General features: G+C 48.6%; 1 protein-coding gene and 1 pseudogene across 1 annotated transcript; one reads left to right on the forward strand and one right to left on the reverse strand.

The window, feature by feature from the left end:
- Positions 1-19,888, forward strand: part of LOC119951531 — a 69,317-nt pseudogene that overhangs the window by 48,265 nt on the left and 1,164 nt on the right.
- Positions 7,713-13,926, reverse strand: LOC119952184 (zinc finger protein 235-like). The gene is made up of 2 exons (XM_038775788.1): positions 13,768-13,926; positions 7,713-9,451 (listed from the first exon to the last, which is right to left on the reverse strand). Exon 2 carries the CDS (start codon positions 9,001-9,003, stop codon positions 7,999-8,001), a length of 1,005 nt encoding a protein of 334 aa, XP_038631716.1. The 5' UTR covers positions 9,004-9,451; positions 13,768-13,926; the 3' UTR covers positions 7,713-7,998.

Genomic DNA, 19,888 nt, shown 5'->3' on the forward strand with positions numbered 1-19,888 from the left:
CGTATGCAAATGTCCCCGGAACAGCCAATCAGAAGCTCTGCTCTGCTGCCCTCTGCTGGATGCTTGACTTCCGTCGAACTCCTCGGGTCACTGATGCAGGTGCACCTTCAACCTACGCTGACCGCACTGCACGTATGCAAATGTCCCCGGAACAGCCAATCAGAAGCTCTGCTCTGCTGCCCTCTGCTGGATGCTTGACTTCCGTCGAACTCCTCGGGTCACTGATGCAGGTGCACCTTCAACTTACGCTGACTGCACTGCACGTATGCAAATGTCCCCGGAACAGCCAATCAGAAGCTCTGCTCTGAATATCAGCTCTGAATATCAGCAAAACTAAAGAGCTGGTCACTGACTTCAGGAAGTGAAGTATCGTACGTACCCGTCTGCATCAATGGTGCGAAGTGGAGATGGTTGACAGCTTGAAATTCCTAGGTGTGCACATCACCAAAAATCTATCCTGGATCATCCACGCCGACTCTACGACCAAGAAAGAACAACAGTGCCTCAGGAAATTCAGCATATCCACATTGACTCTTACCAACTTTTACAGGTGCATCATGTTGCGGGTTAGCGTGAAGGTGGTGGACCCTCTTTTTTTTTTTTTAAATAATTTTTATTAAGGTTTTCACAAAATATAAACAACAAAACAATATTAACAAAACAACCATGGTAAAAACCCAAGAACAACAACCACCCAACTACAAAAGCAACTACTAAAACAAAAAAAGCAAACAACAAAAAGGAAAGAGATTACACCCGCCACATCCAACAAACCCATGTACACAATTCTCCCTCCCACCGAACCAAACCCCCCCCCCCCGGGTTGCTGCTGCTGCCGGCCTATTTCCCTACCGTTCTGCCAGGAAGTCCAGGAAAGGCTGCCACCGCCTAAAGAACTCTGTACTGATCCCCTCAGGGCAAATTTCACCTTCTCCAATTTGATGAACCCCGCCATATCATTGATCCAGGCCTCCACGCTTGGGGGCCTCGCATCCTTCCATTGAAGCAAGATCCTCCGCCGGGCTACTAGGGACGCAAAGGCCAGAACATGGGCCTCTTTCGCCTCCTGCACTCCCGGCTCCACTGCAACCCCAAAAATTGTGAGTCCCCAGCCTGGCTTGACCCTGGATCCCACCACCCTCAACACCGTCCTTGCTACCCCCTTCCAAAACTCCCCCAGCGCTGGGCATGCCCAAAACATATGGGCGTGGTTCGCTGGACCCCCCGAGCACCTAGCACACCTGTCTTCGCCCCTGAAAGACCTACTGATCCTCGTCCCAGTCATATGAGCCCTATGCAGCACCTTGAACTGTATGAGGCTAAGCCTCGAACAGGAAGAGGAGGAATTCACCCTTTCCAGGGCATCCGCCCATGTCCCCTCCTCAATCTCCTCACCCAGCTCCTCTTCCCATTTACCCTTCAGCTCCTCCACCAAGGCCTCGTCTACCTCCTGCATTACGCGGTATACGTCCGAAATCCTCGCTCCTTCAACCCACACCCCCGAGAGCACCCTGTCCCGTACCCCACGTGGGGGCAGCAGAGGGAACCCCTCCACCTGCTGCCTGGCAAACGCCCTAACCTGCATGTACCTAAACATGTTCCCCGGTGGGAGCCCAAACCTCCCCTCTAACTCCCCCAGGCTCGTGAACCTCCCATCCACAAACAGGTCCCTCAACCTCCTAATACCTACCCTGTCCCAGCCCAGAAACCCGCCATCGATGCTCCCTGGAGCAAACCGGTGGTTCCCCCGTATCGAGGACTCCATCGAGCCCCCCACCTCCCCTCTATGATGTCTCCATTGCCCCCAGATTTTGAGGGTAGCTGCCACCACCGGGCTCGTGGTATACCTCGTTGGAGGGAGCGGCAAAGGCGCCGTTACCAGCGCCTCCAGGCTCGTGTCCACACAGGACGCCATCTCCATCCTCTTCCATGCTGCCCCTTCCCTGTCCATTACCCACTTACGCACCATCGCTGCATTGACAGCCCAGTAGTACCCACTGAGGTTGGGCAGCGCCAGCCCCCCGGAGGTTGACCTTCTCGACCAACGGGTCTGACTTGTGCGCCCGCACGTGTTTGCGGAGCAGGATGGGTTCAGGAGCTGCCAGCCAGATTGGGAGCGAGGTCCCGGAGAAGGACTTCCTAGGGATGACCAGGAGACGTTCGTGAGGTGTTTGGTTGGTCATGGTACACAGCAGTGATCGGATGGAGAGCATCAGGAAGGACCTCCTGCCAGCGGGAGACTGGGAGATTCCTGGACCGTAGGGCCAGTAGGACGACCTTCCAGACTGTTCCGTTCTCCCTCTCTACTTGTCCATTTCCCCAGGGGTTGTAACTGGTCGCCCTGTTCGAGGCAATGCCCTAGCTGAGCAGGAATTGACACAGTTCATCGCTCATAAAGGAGGACCCCCTATTGTTGTGTATGTAGGCGGGGAAACCAAAGTGTAAAGATCTGTGGAGGGCTTTTATGACGGTCATGTCGGGGCAGGGGATGGCGAATGAGAAGTGGGAGTACTCGTCAATCACGTTCAGGAAGTACGTGTTGCGGTCGGTAGAGAGGAGGGGCCCTTTGAAGTCCATACTGAGGCGTTCAAAGGGATGGGAAGCCTTTATCAGGTGCGCTTTCTCTGGCCTGTAGAAGTGCGGCTTGCACTCCACGTAAATTTGGCAGTTCCTGGTGGCGGTCCTGACCTCAATGGAGTAGGGCAGGTTGCGGATCTTGATGAAATGGAGAAATCGAGTGACCCCCGGGTGGGCTTCAGATTTTTGGCGGGAGCAGTATCCAGGGGCCTGTCAGGAAGGTAGGTTTGCCTCTTTAAAAACTTACCTTTAGAGCTGCAGGATGTCGGCCGTGGGGATTTCTGGGAAGATTTGTTAGTATCTGCATATAAGGTGGGCGGTTGCTAAACCCGAGACACTACACTTGTAGTGACCCCCATCCTTCCACCTCCTCTAACCTAAGGGGTTGAGTGAATATCAAGTCAGCTCTTCCTTTCTTTTCCTTGTTTTATCGAGAGGGGATGGCAGGGAAAGCAGTACAATGTTCCTCCTGCAGAATGTTTGAGGTGAGGGACGCCGTCAGTGCCCCTGCGGATTTCATCTGTGGGAAGTGCACCCATCTCCAGCTCCTCAGAAACCTTGTTAGGGAACTGGAGCTGGAGCTGGATGAACTTCGGATCATTCGGGAGGCAGAGCTGGTCATAGATAGAAGCTTCAGGGATGTAGTTATTCCAAAGAATAAAGATAGATGGGTGGCGGTGAGAGGGGCTGAGAGGAAGCAGTCAGTACAGGGATCCCCTGTGGCCATTCCCCAGGGTAACAAGTATACCACTTTGGATACTGTTGGGGGGGGGGGGGGGCTACCATGGGTAAGCCGTGAGGTACAGGTCTCTGGCACAGAGTCTGTCCCTGTTGCTCAGAGGGGAAGGGGAAGAGGAGTAGAGCATTAGTCATTGGAGACTCCATAGTTAAGGGGATAGATAGGAGATTCTGTGGGAACGAGAGAGATTCACGGTTGGTGTGTTGCCTCCCAGGTGCCAGGGTCCGCGATGTCTCAGATCGTGTTTTCAGGATCCTTAAGGGGGAGGGGGAGCAGCCCCAAGTCGTGGTCCACATAAGTACCAATGACATAGGTAGGAAAAGGGATAGGGATGTAAGGCAGGAATTCAGGGAGCTAGGGTGGAAACTTAGATCGAGGACAGAGTTATTATCTCTGGGTTGTTACCCATGCCACGTGCTAGCAAGACGAGGAATAGGGAGAGAGAGCAGTTGAACATGTGGGTACAGGGATGGTGCAGGAGGGAGGGTTTCAGATACCTGGATAATTGAGGCTCATTCTGGGGTAGGTGGGACCTCTACAAACGGAATGGTCCACATCTGGACCAGAGGGGTACCAATGTCCTGGGGGGGAAATTTGCTAATGCTCTCAGGAGGGTTTAAACTAATTCAGCAGGGGGTTGGGATCCTGAATTGTAGCTCCAGTATACAGGAGGTTCAGAGTAGTGAGGTCATGAGTAAGGTTTTAAAGTTGCAGGAGTGTACTGGCAGGCAGGAAGGTGGTTTAAAGTGTATCTACGTCAGGATCCAGGAGCATCCGGAATCAGATGGGTGAACTTGCGGCATGGGTTGGTACCTGGGACTTCGATGTTGTGGCCATTTTGGAGACATAGATAGAGCAGGGACAGGAATGGTTGTTGCAGGTTCCAGGGTTTAGATATTTCAGTAACCTCAGGGAAGGTGGTAAAAGAGGGGGAGGGGTGGCATTGTTAGTAAAGGACAGTATTACTGTGGCAGAAAGGATGTTTGATGAGGACTCGTCTACTGAGGTAGTACGGGCTGAGTTAAGAAACAGGAAAGGAGGTCACCCTGTTGGGAGTTTTCTATAGGCCTCCGAAAAGTTTCAGAGATGTAGAGGAAAGGATTACAAAGATAATTCTGGAAAGGAGCGAAAGTAACAGGGTAGTTGTTATGGGGGACTTTAACTTTCCAAATATTGACTGGAAACGCTATAGTTCGAGTACTTTAAATGGGTCCGTTTTTGTCCAATGTGTGCAGGAGGGTTTCCTGACACAGTATGTAGATAGGCCAACGAGAGGAGAGGCCACATTGGATTTGGTACTGGGTAATGAACCAGGACAGGTGTTAGATTTGGAGGTAGGGGAGCATTTTAGTGATAGCGACCACAATTCGGTGATGTTTACTTTAGCGATGGAAAGGGATAGGTATATACCGCAGGGCAAAAATTATAGCTGGGGGAAAGACAATTATGATGCGATGAGGCAAGACTGAGGTTTCATAGGATGGGGAAGGAAACTGCAGCGGATAGGCAGAAATGTGGAGCTTGTTCAAGGAACAGCTACTGCGTGTCCTTGATAAGTATGTACCTGTCAGGCAGGGAGGAAATGGTCGAGCAAGGAAACTGTGGTTTACTAAAGTAGTTCAATCACTTGTCAAGAGGAAGAAGGAGGCTTATGTAAAGATGAGACGTGAAGGTTCAGTTAGGGCGCTCGAGAGTTACAAGTTAGCTAGGAAGGACCTAAAGAGAGAGCTAAGAAGAACCAGGAGGGGACTTGAGAAGTCTTTGGCAGGTAGGATCAAGGATAATCCTGAAGCTTTCTCTAGGTATGTCAGGAATAAAAGAATGACTCGGGAAAGAGTAGGGCCAGTCAAGGACAGTCGTGGGAAGTTGTGCGTGGAGTCCGAGGAGATAGGAGAGATGCTAAATGAATATTTTTCATCAGTATTCACACAGGAAAAAGACAATGTTATCGAGGAGAATACTGAGATACAGGCTACTAGACTAGAAGGGCTTGGGGTTCATATGGAGGTTAAAATCGATAAGTCCCCTGGGCCGGATAGGATTTATCCTAGGATTCTCTGGGAAGCTACGGAAGAGATTGCTGAGTCTTTGGCTTTGATGTTTATGTCATCACGGTCTACAGGAATAGTGCCAGAAGACTGGAGGATAGCAAATGTTGTCCCCTTGTTCAAAAAGGGGAGTAGAGGCGACCCCAGTAACTATAGACCAGTGAGCCTTACTTCTGTTGTGGGCAAAGTGTTGGAAAGGTTTATAAGAGATAGGATTTATAGTAATCTGGAAAGGAATAATTTGATTAGCAATAGTCAAATAGGTTTTGTGAAGGGTAGGTCATGCCTCACAAACCTTATTGAGTTCTTTGAGAAGGTGACCAAACAGGTGGACGAGGGTAAAGTAGTTGATGTGGTGTATATGGATTTCAGTAAAGCATTTGATGAGGTTCGCCATGGTAGGCTATTGCAGAAAATACGGAGGCATGGGATTCAGGGTGATTTAGCAGTTTGGATCAGAAATTGGCTAGCTGGAAGAAGACAAAGGGTGGTGTTTGATGGGAAATGCTCAGCCTGGAGTTCAGTTACTAGTGGTGTACCACAAAGATCTGTTTTGGGGCCACTGCTGTTAGTCATTTTTATAAATGACCTGGAGGAGGGCGGAGAAGGATGGGTGAGTAAATTTGCAGATTACACTAAAGTCGGTGGAGTTGTGGACAGTGCGGAAGGATGTTGCAAGTTACAGAGGGACACAGATAAGCTGCAGAGCTGGGCTGTAAGGTGGCAAATGGAGTTTAATGCAGAAAAGTGTGAGGTGATTCATTTTGGAAGGAATAACAGGAAGACAGAGTACTGGGCTAATAGTAAGATTCTTGGTAGTGTGGATGACCAGAGATTTGTGTCCATGTACATAGATCCCTGAAAATTGCCACCCAAGTTGATAGGGTTGTTAAGAAGGCGTACGGTGTGTTAGCTTTTATTGGTAGAGGGATTGAGTTTCGGATCCATGAGGTTATGTTGCAACTGTGCAAAACTCTGGTGCGGCCGCATTTGGAGTATTGCGTGCAGTTCTGGTTGCCACATTATAGGATGTGGAAGCATTGGAGAGGGTGCAGAGGAGATTTACCAGGGTATTGCCTGGTATGGAGGGAAGATCTTATGAGGAAAGGCTGAGGGATTTGAGGCTGTTTACGTTAGAGAGAAGAAGGTTAAGAGGTGACTTAATTGAGGCATACAAGATGATCAGAGGATTAGATAGGGTGGACAGTGAGAGCCTTTTTCCTCGGATGGTGATGTCTAGCACGAGGGGACATAGCTTTAAATTGAGGGGAGATAGATATAGGACAGATGTCAGAGGAAGGTTCTTTACTCAGAGAGTAGTAAGGGCGTGGAATGCCCTGCCTGCAACAGTAGTGGACTCGCTAACATTAAGGGCATTTAAATGGTTATTGGCTAAACATATGGATGATAAGGGAATAGTGTAGATGGGCTTTCGAGTGGTTTCACAGGTCGGCGCAACATTGTGGGCCGAAGGGTCTGTACTGCGCTGTAATGTTCTATGTTCTAGTGTGGGTCTGATGTGACTGTACATCAACAATCTCACGGAGACAGTATGAACCCTGTCACAGTCAATGGGGCCGGGGCCTCACAGAAAGATGAAGATGTTTCCAAAGCTGGGACTGAGCTGCTGCAAAGTTGAATTGATGAATTGGATTGGCTGGGCACACAGACAAGGCCGGATACTATCCTGGGAAAGGAGTTTACAAAAATTATCACTGTCAGTGCAGGATAGAAATTCAGAATAGATCATTCTATCTTCTCTGGAACGTTCTTTCCTCTCTCATTCCCCAAAAGGTGTAAATCTCCATCCCACACACTCTCCCTCCATTCTCACTCTGCTGTATCTAATATTCACCCTCCCAATTCTCCTGAAGGTGCTGATTCAGGCTGATTGACAGATCCAAGCTCACTGCTTCCTGTCCTGGACATAGAGACCTGAAAATCTTCATGCAGGCTGCTGGTCTAAATAGATATCTGTATATTTATCGAACTAAAGATATGTGTAATAGTCACAGTATTACTTGAACAGAGATACAGGGGTGATGTGAGGAAGAGCTTTAATAAACAGCGAGTAGTCATGAACGGGACCTCGCTGCCTACGAGGATGGTAGAAGTGGAGACAATCAACAATTTCCAAATTAAAATTCTTGGACTCTTGAAGGAAATAAACTGACAGGGGAACGGGGATAGAGAGGGGATGGTACAGATTGGATTGTTCGACAGAGAGTCTGGCCTCGAGTTATTGAATGGACTCCCTCTGTGCCGATGGACTCTATGATTGGAGATATATAATGGAGCTACAGTACTATATTACAAGACTACAAACAGTAAAAATTCATTTCATTACAGAATCTTAAATATCATATTTAATGCATACCACATCATAAAACATCTAATCCGTATTATATAATAGCACTTGACACATTTCTGTCTGATATTAGTTTACAGTCCTCTTCAATGTCATCCAACTCCTGGGAAACCAGCCCAGCCCTTTAATTGTGAACATTCGGAAAGAGACCATCCTTTTAGCCAGACAAATAAATGTCAAGAGGGAGTGAAGGATTTCAGAATGAACATGGTTCGATCCTGGATGTGATTAACAGCAACACCAACAGCAGAAACTGACCCGTGTAATCACTTGTGAACTTGTTGGTGTGACAGCTGGTGGGATAACTGAGAGAATCCCTTCCCACACACAGAGCAGGGAAAAGGCCTCTTCCCGGTGAGGACTCGCTGGTGCCTCTGCAGGTTTGATGAATGAGTGAATCCCTTTCCACACACAGAGCAGGTGAATGGTCTCTCCCCAGTGTGAACTCGCTGATGTGTCACAAAGTTGAATGAATTGGTGAAGCCCTTCCCACAGTCGGAACAGGTGAATGGCCTCTCCCCGCTGTGAACTCGCTGATGTACCCGCAGGTTAGATGACGTTTTCGACCTCTTTGTGCAGTGAGAGCAGCTGAACGGTCGCTCCTCAGTGTGAATCCGCTGGTGGGCTGTCAGATGCCGAGAGCTTTTGAAGCTGCTCCCACAGTCAGAGCATTTAAAAGGTCTCTCATTGGTGTGAGTGACATTGTGGATCAGCAGGTGGGCAGACTGAGTGAATCCTTTCCCACACACGGAGCAGATGAACGGCCTCTCCCCAGTGTGAACTGGCTGGTGCCTATGCAGACCTGATAATCGAGTGAATCCCTTCCCACACACGGAGCAGGTGAATGGCCTCTCCCCGGTGTGAAGTCGCTGGTGTACCAGCAGGCTATTTGACTGAATGAAACTCTTCCCACACACAGAGCATCTGAACGGCTTCTCACCCGTGTGAACTCGCTGATGCATCAGCAGGGTGGATGACTGAGTGAATCCCTCCCCACATTGAGAGCAGATGAACGGCCTCTCCCCAGTGTGAACTCGTTGGTGTGTCCGCAGATTGGACAACTGAGTGAATCCCTTCCCACACTCATTGCAGGTGAATGGCTTCTCCCCAGTGTGAACCCGCTGATGTCTCTGCAGATTGGGTAACTGAGTGAATCCCTTCCCACACTCCATGCAGGTGAATGGCCTCTCCCCAGTGTGAACTCTCTGGTGTGTCTGCAGTTTGAATGAATCACTGAATCCCTTCCCACATTGAGAGCAGGTGAAAGTCATTTCCCCGGTATGTCCACGTTGATCAGATTCCACCAGACAGGCATCCAAAATTGTTCCCACAATTCCTGTGTTCCCACAGTTTCTGCATGATAAAGGTGTCCCTTGTGTGTCCTTAGATTCAACAGTATGTTGAAAGTTCGCTCACATATAGAAAACGGGTGGTGTTCCCCTCCGTTGTAAACGGTGCAATGTTTTTCAGGCTGTGTAACTGGTTAGAGCTCTTTCCACAGTCAGTGCTCTGGAACACTCTCACTCGGGTGTGTGTGTCGTTGCTTTTCCAGTCACACTGATGATTAAAATCTTTTCAAGCCATCAGAACAGAGAAACGTTTTCTCCTTCTAGATTTAAAAGCCGATGATATTCTTGTCCCAGCGAATGGAGCGACTCCAGATCTTGATGTGACGTTTGGTTTGAGATTTCAGTCCGTAGATCCTAATCTTCTGATACCCTGTAAAAGGTGTTTACAAAAGACATCACTCTCAGTCCAGGACAGAAATTCATAACAGACAATTCTAGTTTCTCTGGAACATTCTTTTCTCTCTGGTTCTCTAAATGCAGGAAATCTCCATCCCACACACTCTCCCTCCATTCTCACTCTGCTGTATCTAATATTCACCCTCCCAATTCTCCTGGGGCTGATTCATGAGGGATCCAGGCTCACTGTTTCTTGTTGAAGAGGTGAAAATCTTCATCCAAGCATCTATTGGTTAGAGATAAAGGGAGAATCTAATAATAATCTTTCTTATTACAAATAGGCTTATATTAACGCTGCAATGAAGTTACTGTGAAAATCCCCCAGTCTCCACACTCCGGCACCTATTTGGCTACAGAGGGAGAATTCAGAATGTCCAATTGACCTAACAAGCAAATCTTTCGGGACTTGTGGGAGGGAACCCACGCAGACACGGGGAGAACGTGCAGACGCCGCACAGTGACCCAAGCTGGTAATCAAACCCTGGTCATGAGCGCTGTGAAGCAACAGTGCTAACCACTGTGCTGCCATGTCACCCCGAGGTAGGATTTAATTTTGGTAGCGAGTGGTCAAGACGTTGAATTTGCTGTCTACGATGGAGGTGGAAGTGGAGACGAAAAATTGAATTGAAAATAAAATTGACCAGTATTTGAAGGAAATTAATTTGCAGAACGGGGAGATAGAGGGGGAATAGAACTGACTTGTTTGTTGTAAAGAGAGTCGATATGGACTCGAGTTACTGAATGGATTTGTTCTGTGCTATAATGACTCTCTGACTGAAAATATATAACTACAGTATTATATTACCCAACTAGAAATAGTAATAAATGTATTGTATTAACCACAAGGCACCACTGGAAGGGATCAAAGCAAAGTGGGAGGAAGAGCTGGGGGAGGTTATGGAGGAGGGGGTCTGATGTGAGGTGCTCCAGTGCTCCAGAGAGTAAATGCCTCCACTCATGTGCGAGGTTGGGTCTGATACAGCTGAAGGTGGTATATAGAGCGCACCTCAAGAGGGCGAAGATGAGCCGATTTTTTGAAGGGGTAGAAGATGTGCGTGAGCGTTGCGGGGGGGGGGGGGGGGGGGGGGGGGGGGGGGGGGGGGGGGGGAGTGGGGGGGGTGGGGGGGGGGGGGGGGGGGGGGGCTAATCACGTTCATATGTTTTGGTCCTGTCCTGTCCAAAGCTAGGGGAGTACTGGAAGGAGGTGTTTAGGGTAATTTCCAAGGTGGTGCATGTGTGTGTTAAGGATGACTATGGGTAATCCCTGATTCCTTTTTTTGTCATTTGTTTATGTAAACATGCGGGCTGATGTTTGGGGGTTGGTGGGAGGATGGGATGGTTGTTATTGATACGGGGATTGACATATCTGTTGCTGATTATTGTTTGCTGTTGGTGGGTATAAATTCAGGAGAAAAATTGTGAAAAAGGAGAATAAAAATATTTTTTAAAAAAGAAATTCAGAACAGACAATTGTAGTTTCTCTGGAACATTCTTTCCTCTCTCATTCCCCAAAAGCTGTGTCCCAGGCTAATCTCCCCGGGCCGTCCCGTTGGGGTTCTTTGCAGCTATAACGTCTCATTAGTCCACCTCATTCGCCTCATGTCAGTGATTACGAAGCCTGCTGGAGCTTGGGAGAAATTATACCGGGATTGGTAAAACCTGGTGAACACCCCTGAGAGATGGGACCCTGCCCTCTTTCATTGTTCTAGATGTATGGCATACATATCTATCCCCGAGATATCTTCCGTCGATTTCCCCCGCATCTCGTTCTGCTTAATTATCCATGCTGCCACCTCTGTTATATTAAAGGGCACTGATCTCAGGGGTATTCCCCCTTTTGCATGGATTGGTACAGGGGCAAACACCCAACAGCTAGAGACATCGATGCCTTTCGCATATGCACATGACATGTACATGCAAGTCCCATTCATTCCGCGCTGGGAGTCTATTCCCGGTTACTACCATCAAACATATTATCATTATTACAGCAAACATCATGGGTCTTCTGCAGCTCTTCAGAATTTTGGTTGTGTGGAGTTACCTGATTTGAACATAAATACATATTTTTACTCTCGGTATACTTTTAATTGTGTCCAATGTATCCGTCGTCCCATACCCTCTATGTCCACACATACACAGGTATCCCCACTGATCAGGACATGGTGCAGCTCCATCCATCTGGGGGCGATCCCAGGCTTTTCAGGTAGCACCTTTACCATCACCTTCATCCCTGCTGTAGGGACATCAGGGAATGCGGTCCAGAAAATGTCCAGATTTTTATCCTCCGTCTCCTGTCCAGTCCACACTGGCTGCCGCATTTCCTTTCACTGATTACTGAGCTCTAATATGTATCTACGCGTCCTGTCCCTTATCGGACTATTTATTCTCCCCTGTTATTATTCCCTGTGCAGTTGCATAGCTCGTCCCGTCATCACCTCATAGGGTGATAATCCAATTGTTCGGTTTGGGCTCGCTCTTAACTTCATTAGGAATGAGCAGCACATCTACCCATTGCTGCTGTTTCTCCCCTAGAGTCTTTGTCAGGGCAGTTTTCAGGGTCCTATTCATCTGCTCTACCATTCCTGAGCTTTGGGAATGGTAAGGGATGTGGAATTTTTGTTTGATCCCCATCCACTCACATGTTTTCTTCATTACTCTGCCAGTAAAGTGTGTTCCTTGGTCCGAATCTAGTTGCAAGGGTACCCCTGAGTGAGGAATCACATCCTCGGCTAATATTTGTGCCATGGTTGTGGCCGTACAGTCACGGGTTTGGAATGCCTCCACCCATCTGGTCAATTATTACGAGGCAGTATCGTTTCCCCCGGCTCGTGGGTTGTGATCCAGTAAAATCAACTTGGAGATTCTCCCAGGGTCCCTTTGGTCTCGGCTGATGTGCCACCGGGTTGTACTGTGCACAAGGATGCATCTCTGACAGTGCTTAGCTATATCTCTCTCCATTCCTGGCCACCACCATTCCTTTCCGATTAAGTGCATCATAGCCTCTATTCCTGCATGGTCCATTCCATGGTGTTATTCAAAGAGGATCTGCCTGATGTAGGCAGGGGCAATTACCTTTCCCATCCTTCCTCAAGATCCCTTTCTTATCTGGCTTCCCCCTCTTTTTATCCCATTCGTCCTTTTCTTCCCTTGATATGTCTTTGTGTAATTGTTCAACACTGATGTCTTCTCCCTGGGCACTTTTGACGGGAGATTTGGGCTGCCTTGTCTGCTGCTTCATTATCTTTTTGTTGGGGCGTCTCTACCTTCTGGTGGGCCTTAATGTTTATCACTGCTACCTGTCTTGGTAACCTTGTGGCTTCCAATAAGGCTTCTATACGCTGTTGTTGTTTTATCCTATCTCCTCCAGAAATGACAAAGCCCCTCCCGTGCCATGCTGTCATATAGTTGTGCACGACCCCGAAGACATACCTACTATCTGTGTATAGTTCACCATCTTTTCCTTGGCCATGATCAGGGCCTGAGTGAAAGCCACCAATTCAGCCACCTCTGCTGACAGTGCTCCTTCCAGCCTTCCCGAGGGGACTGTTCTTAATTTGTCATCTACTACTGCCCATCTGGCTCATGGGGACCATTGACATATTTTCTAGATCCATCTATATCCAGGTGAGTTCTGGGGTTTCTAGCGAGTCTTCTTCCACTACCATTCCACTTACCTCCTCATCTATCTCAGAGTATACAGAGGACTCTCCTGTGTATGATTCCTTCTGCAGGGTTTTCCCCGGTGTCCTTTATGATGACCACTGACCTATCATTAGGAATTAAGTAAGAAGTCTTACAACACCAGGTTAAAGTCCAACAGGTTTGTTTCGAATCACTAACTTTCGGAGCACTGCTCTTTCCTCAGGTGAAGGAGCTGAGCTTTCCTCAGCTGAAAGTGAACTTTCAACTGAGGAAGGAGCTGTGCTCCGAAAGCTAGTTGGACTTGAACCAGGGGTTGTCAGACTTCTTACTGTGCCCACCCCAGTCCAACGCCGGCATTTCCACATCATTAGGAATGAAGACTGTTTCCCAGTGGGCCTGTCGTAGGTTTGAGACTGATCTGAGCTTACTGTTGTTCAACATTTCTACAATGGGATGCCGGGTGTGTAAGATGATACCTCCGGTCATTACTGTAGGTTCGCTGACCCTGACCGCCCAATGCTGCGCAGTCCAGAGCTGCCACGCAGCGAGACAAGCCCGGCACTACGGGTGAATGTCGTGTTGAGTAATATGCCACTGGTCTTCCCCTGTCCCCTTGGAGTTGGGTCACTACTGCGGCACAGAACTCACCTTCGTTCCTGCAATGTATGTGGATCGACTTTCTGGGGTCTGGTGGACCGAGGCCGGGGGAAGAAGACAATGCTTGTTTTAACTTTCCGCCTCTTCTTCCTGTTCCGGACCTCAGTCTATGGAGCAGTGGTTCCTATTGGCTGATTGCGGCAGGGCTCCGTTGTGACGTCACAATATGGAAGTGACATCTGAGCTTTGGAGTGATTCCTATTGGCTGATTCATACAGGACTGCGTTGTGACGTCAGGAATGGAGGGGACAAACAAAATGCTGCGGATTGGAAACCAGCTCAGTGCGTCCGGCAGTGAAAGCCCCGCCTACCCTCACGTGGGGCCCGAATCCATCTCCTATTGGCTAAAGGAACAATGGCAACCTGGGGAGGACCGGAAATACGCTGGGCTTCCAGAAATCAGGATCCGGATTTTGTGTTAATGGCTGCACGGAGCTTCCTCTGCTGTCTGCCCAGCAAAGCTGCTGCTCTTCTGTGTGAGTAAAGATTGAACTTCACAGACTGAAATTTCCTCCTGTCTCCAACATCTGGGAGTAAAACACTTTCTTTTCGTCTCCCTTTGCATTTCTTTTCTCATTCTGGCCTTCAATTGCTTTCAAAAAAATAAATTAAAGTATCCAATTATTTCTTTATTCCACTTAAGGGGAAATTTGACATGGCCAATTCACCTACCCTGCACATCTTTGGGCTGTGGGGGCAACACCCACACAGACATGGGGATAATGTGCAAACCCCACACGTCTAGTGACCTGAGGCCAGGATCGAACCTGGGACCTCAGCGCTGTGAGGCAGCAATGTGGTCCACTGTCACCGTGTCACCCCTGACCTTCAATTGTTGACTTATTTAATTGTTGACTTATTTAAATCCCCAGGCCTCTGTGGGAGGCAAGGGAGGAGATTGAAGAGGATCTGACAATTTTCAAATCTTCTCTGGTCACAGGAGTGGAGCTAGAAGACAGGAGGACAGATAATGTGGCACCATTATTAAAGAAAAAAAGTAAGAAAATGCCAGGAAATTACAGACCAGTGAGTCTAACTTCAGTGTGTGGAGATGCCAGAGATGCCAGCGTTGGACTGGGGTGAGCACAGTAAGAACACAGTTACAACACCAAGTTAAAGTCCAACAGGTTTGTTTAGAATCACTAGCTTTTGGAGCACTGTTCCCTCCTCAGGTGAATGAAGAGGTGGGTTCCAGAAATATATATATATATAGACAAAGTCAAAGATGCAAGACAATACTTTGAATACGAGTCTTTGCAGGTAATTAAGTCTGCAGGTCCAGACGGAGCAACTGGGGAGAGGGAGAATCACAGGTTAAAGAGGCATGAGCTGTCTCAAGCCAGGACAGTTGGTAGGATTTGGTTTGGATTTGGATTTTAGTCTAACATCGGTGGTCGTTAAGCTATTGGAAAAAGTCTGTGAGGCAGAATTGATCAAGGATAGTCAAGATGGTTTTGTCAGAGGGAGATCGGGTCTTTCAAATTTGATTTGAATTTTTTGAGGAGGTGACTAGGTGATGAAGGCTGTACAGTTAATGCAGTTTAAGTGGACTTCTGTGAGCCTTTTGATAAAGTCTGACACGGAAGACTAGTCAGGAAGATAAAAGCCCTGGGGATACAGGGCAATTTCTCAAATTGAATCCAAAATTGGCTTTGTGGCAGGAGGCAGAGGGTGATGGTCGAAGGTTGTCTTTGTCACTGGAAGTCTGTGTCCAGTGATGCTCCGATGGGATCAGTACTGGGTCCCTTGTTTTTGTCGTGTACATTAATGATCGGGTGTGAATGTAGGAAGTAAGTACGTTTGCAGATGACACAGAAATTGGTGGTGTGGGAAATAGTGAGGAGGAAAGCCTTACATTACAGGATGACGTGGACGGGCTGGTTAGATGGGCAGAACAGTGGCAAATGGAATTTAACTCTGAAAAGTGGGAGGTAATGAATTTTGGTAGGACTAACTAGGCAAGGGAATATACAATGACTGGTCGGACCCTAGGATGCATAGAGGACCAGAGGGACCTTGGTGTGCCTGTCCATAGGTCCCTGAAGACAGCAGGACAGGTAGATAAGGGGATATAAGAGTATAGGTCATAGGAGCAGAATTAGGCCATTCAGTCCATCGGGTTGTGGGATTCTTGCTTATAGAACATAAACAGTACAGCACAGAACAGGCCCTTCGGCCCTCGATGTTGTGCCGAGCAATGATCACCCTACTGAAGCCAACGTATCCACCCTATACCAGTAACCCAACAACAACACACCCCCCCCCCCCCCCCCCCCCATTAACCTTATTTTTTTTAAGGACACTAAGGGCAATTTATTACAGCCAATCCACCTAACCCGCACATCTTTGGACTGTGGGAGGAAACCGGAGCACCCGGAGGAAACCCACGCACACAAGGGGAGGACGTGCAGACTCCGCACAGACAGTGACCCAGCTGGGAACTGAACCTGGGACCCTGGAGCTGTGAAGCATTTATGCTAACCACCATGCTACCGTGCTGCCCACTAACTACCGTGCTGCCCACTGTTAGCTTCTATTAGTTAAGGTATAGAATATAAGAGCAGAGAGCATTTGATAGGCCATAGCATGCAAGGCTGTAGACCAAGTGGTGGGAAATGGGATGAGAATAGATAGGTACTTAATAGCTGATGCTGAAATGATGGGCTGAAGGGCTTTTTGCTCTGCTGTAAAACTCTGATTCTATGAGGACAGAGAGATGTCTGGTGTTGTTTTATGGCACAGATTAGATACATTGTTGATTGTTCTGCAATAATGTACATTGATTATTCTGGTTTTGTAATGTAGTCCTGTAGCTACGTTATATATTTCCAGTCAGATTTATAACAGAAGACAAGGAGTCCATTGGACGTTTCAAGTCGATGCCAACTCTTTTGAGCAATTCTGTCAGTGTTGAGTGGGTCACATTCTGCAACCCTGCATTGCCCATCCAATTTCATTTAGAAATTATTCACCATCTCTGCTTTAAAAATAAAATGTTTATATTAAAGTTTCTCAGTTTTCCAAAATATTTTTTATAAAACCCCCAAAACATCCAACAAGAAAAAAATAAACAAAACACAATCTGACACAAGACAACTCCACCCCCCCCCACCTCCCAATCCCCCCACCCAGCCACAGCAACACAGTGACCAGCTCCTTGAAGTAAGTAATAAAAGGCCACTACCTTGAGTAAAACTCTTGACTGATCCCCTCACGGTGTATTTAACCTTTTCAGTATAAAAATTCCATTCGATCCCCACACCAGGCTGGGGCACTTGGTGGGGTTGGAGACCTCCACCCGAGCAGGACTCGCCGCTGGGCGATCAACGAGGGGAAGGCAAGGACATCTGCCTCCGCTCCCCTGTCTGCAGCTCCAGCGAGTCTGACAGCCCAAATATGGCAACCAAAGGGCAGGGCTCCTGTTCGATATTGATAATCGGCGACATGGTGATAAAGAAGGAGACCTGAAAGCTGACTAGTTTGGGACAGGACCAGGACATGTGTGTGTGGTTGGTCGGACCTCCGGAACACCGCTCACACCTAGGGCGGACCCGGAGTGTTTCGTGATGGCGTCGGAGGCCACTCCTCGCCCCCTATTCTCCCCCCCGGGGGGCTAGGAGCGGCGTTGCGGGGAACTCGGCTGCCGGGCCTTGACGCTGCTCATCCTCTCCTTGGTTAGGGGTCCCCTAAACACTACCTTGAGCTGGACCAAGCCCAGTCTCGCACTCGGATGTGGAGTTCACCCTGCCAAGGACTTCACTCCCCACCCCATCATCTCCTACAGGCCCCACATCCTCCTCCCACTTCACTTTCACTCCATCCACTGAGCTTACTTCTTCTGAAAGGATCCGCCCATTGATCCAGACGTGTTACCCTCCTCCGATCCGGCAAGTAAAAGGATCCTTTCCATTAGAGATGTTGGCAGAGCTTGCCCTTGTATCTCAAAGTACTTCCCAACCCGCTTCTCAAACTCCGAGGCCAGTACTCCCACCAGCATATCCACCGTGATAGGAACGGCTGCACCCACTGGAGTCAACGCCACCATCCTCCCTCCTGGTGAGCCACACGGACTCACCAAATCCGTCGAAGGGTTTCCTCTCCTAACTTTCTTCCCACCAGACCTTTTTGAAATTTTCAGCATGATTTTGTCGACGGGTTCACTGAACCTTCAGCTCGACCCAAGTTTGTTTATCCAAATTCCCCGGGAACCTGGCAAAAAGGACAAAAAAAACAACCATCCTGGTGGTGCTACCTAGTGTGTGACCTTCTCCAACATACAGCCACCAGAGATCTGATAGGAAGCAGTGAGCAGAGATCTGTCAATCAGCCTGAATCAGCACCTTCAGGAGAATTGGGAGGGTGAATATTAGATACAGCAGAGTGAGAATGGAGGGAGAGTGTGTGGGATGGAGATTTACAGCATTTGGGGAATGAGAGAGGATAGAATGTTCCATAGAAACTAGAATTGTCTGTTCTGAATTTCTATCCTGTAGTGACTGTGATGTCTTTTGTTAACTCCTTGTCCAGGATATTCGACAGTGAGGATTTACAGACAGAAATCTCAAACCAAAAGTCGCATCAAGATCTGACCGAGTCACTCGGTTCATTCGATCCTGAATATCATCGGCCTTTGAATCTGGAAAGAGAAATGTTTCCTCTGATTTGTCGGCTTCAGAAGATTTCAAACATCAGTGTGACTGGAAAAGCACCGAGACACACACACCCGAGTGAGAGTGTTCCAGAGCACTGACTGTGGGAAGAGCTTTAACCAGTTACACAGCCTGAAAAAAAATCACACCATTCACAGCGGGGAGAGACCGTACACGTGTTGTGTGTGCGGACGAGGCTTCAACTGATTGTCCAACATGGAGAGACACGAGCAGACCCAACACATGGAGAAACCGTGGAAATGTGGAGACTGTGGGAAGGGATTCCGAGCCCCATCAAAGCTCGAAGCTCATAGACGCATTCACACTGGGGAGAGGCCATTCACCTGCTCTGTGTGTGGGAAGGGATTCATTCAGTTATCCAACCTGCAGAGACATCAGCGGGTTAACACTGGGGAGAGGCCGTTTACCTGTTCTCAGTTTGGGAAGAGATTCACTCAGTTATCCAGCCTGAACTCACACCATCGAGTTCACACTGGGGTCACGCCATTCACCTGCTCTGACTGTGGGAAAAGATTTACTCGGTTATCCAGCCTGAAGTCACACCAGCGGGTTCACACTGGGGAGAGGCCGTTCACCTGCTCTCAGTGTGGGAAGAGATTCACTCACTCATCCAGCCTGCGGAGACACCAGCGAGTTCACACTGGAGAGAGACCGTTCACCTGCTCTCAGTGTGGGAAGCGATTCACTCACTTATTCAATCTGCAGACACACCACCGACTTCACACTGGGGAGAGGCCATTCACCTGCTCCGATTGTGGAAAGGAATTCTCTCGGTTATCCCACCTGCAAACACACCAGCGAATTCACACTGGGGAAAAGCCATTTACATGCTCTCAATGTGGGAAACGATTCAGTGATTCATCCGCCCTGCGGAAACATCAGCGAGTTCACACTGGGGAAAGGCTGTTCACCTGCTCAGTGTGTGGACGGGGATTCACTCAATTATCCATCCTACAGACACACCAGCAAGTTCACACTGGGGAGAGGCCATTCACCTGCTCTGACTGTGGGCAGAAATTCTCTCGGTTATCCAGCCTGCAGAGACACCAGCGAGTTCACACTGGGGAGAGGCTATTCACCTGCTCTCAGTGTGAGAAGGGATTCACTCGGTTATCCAGCCTGCAGACGCACCAGAGAGTTCACACTGGAGAGAGGCCGTTCACCTGCTCTGACTGTGGGAAGGGATTTACTCGGTTATCCACACTGCGAGTACACCAGAGAGTTCACACTGGAGACAGGCCCTTCACCTGCTCAGTGTGTGGGAAAGGATTCAGTCAGTCATCAGACCTGCTGAGACACCAGCAAGTTCACAAGTGATGACAGGGATTGGATTCTGCTGTTATTGCTGCTGTTAATCAAATCCAGGACTGAACCATGTTCATTGTGACACTTGATGAAGTGGGAGGGTCGGAGGGTTTCTTTCTGCTGGACTGGCCGGTCTC

Source organism: Scyliorhinus canicula, chromosome 17 (genome assembly GCF_902713615.1).
Source record: "Scyliorhinus canicula chromosome 17, sScyCan1.1, whole genome shotgun sequence".
Taxonomy (NCBI): domain Eukaryota; kingdom Metazoa; phylum Chordata; class Chondrichthyes; order Carcharhiniformes; family Scyliorhinidae; genus Scyliorhinus; species Scyliorhinus canicula.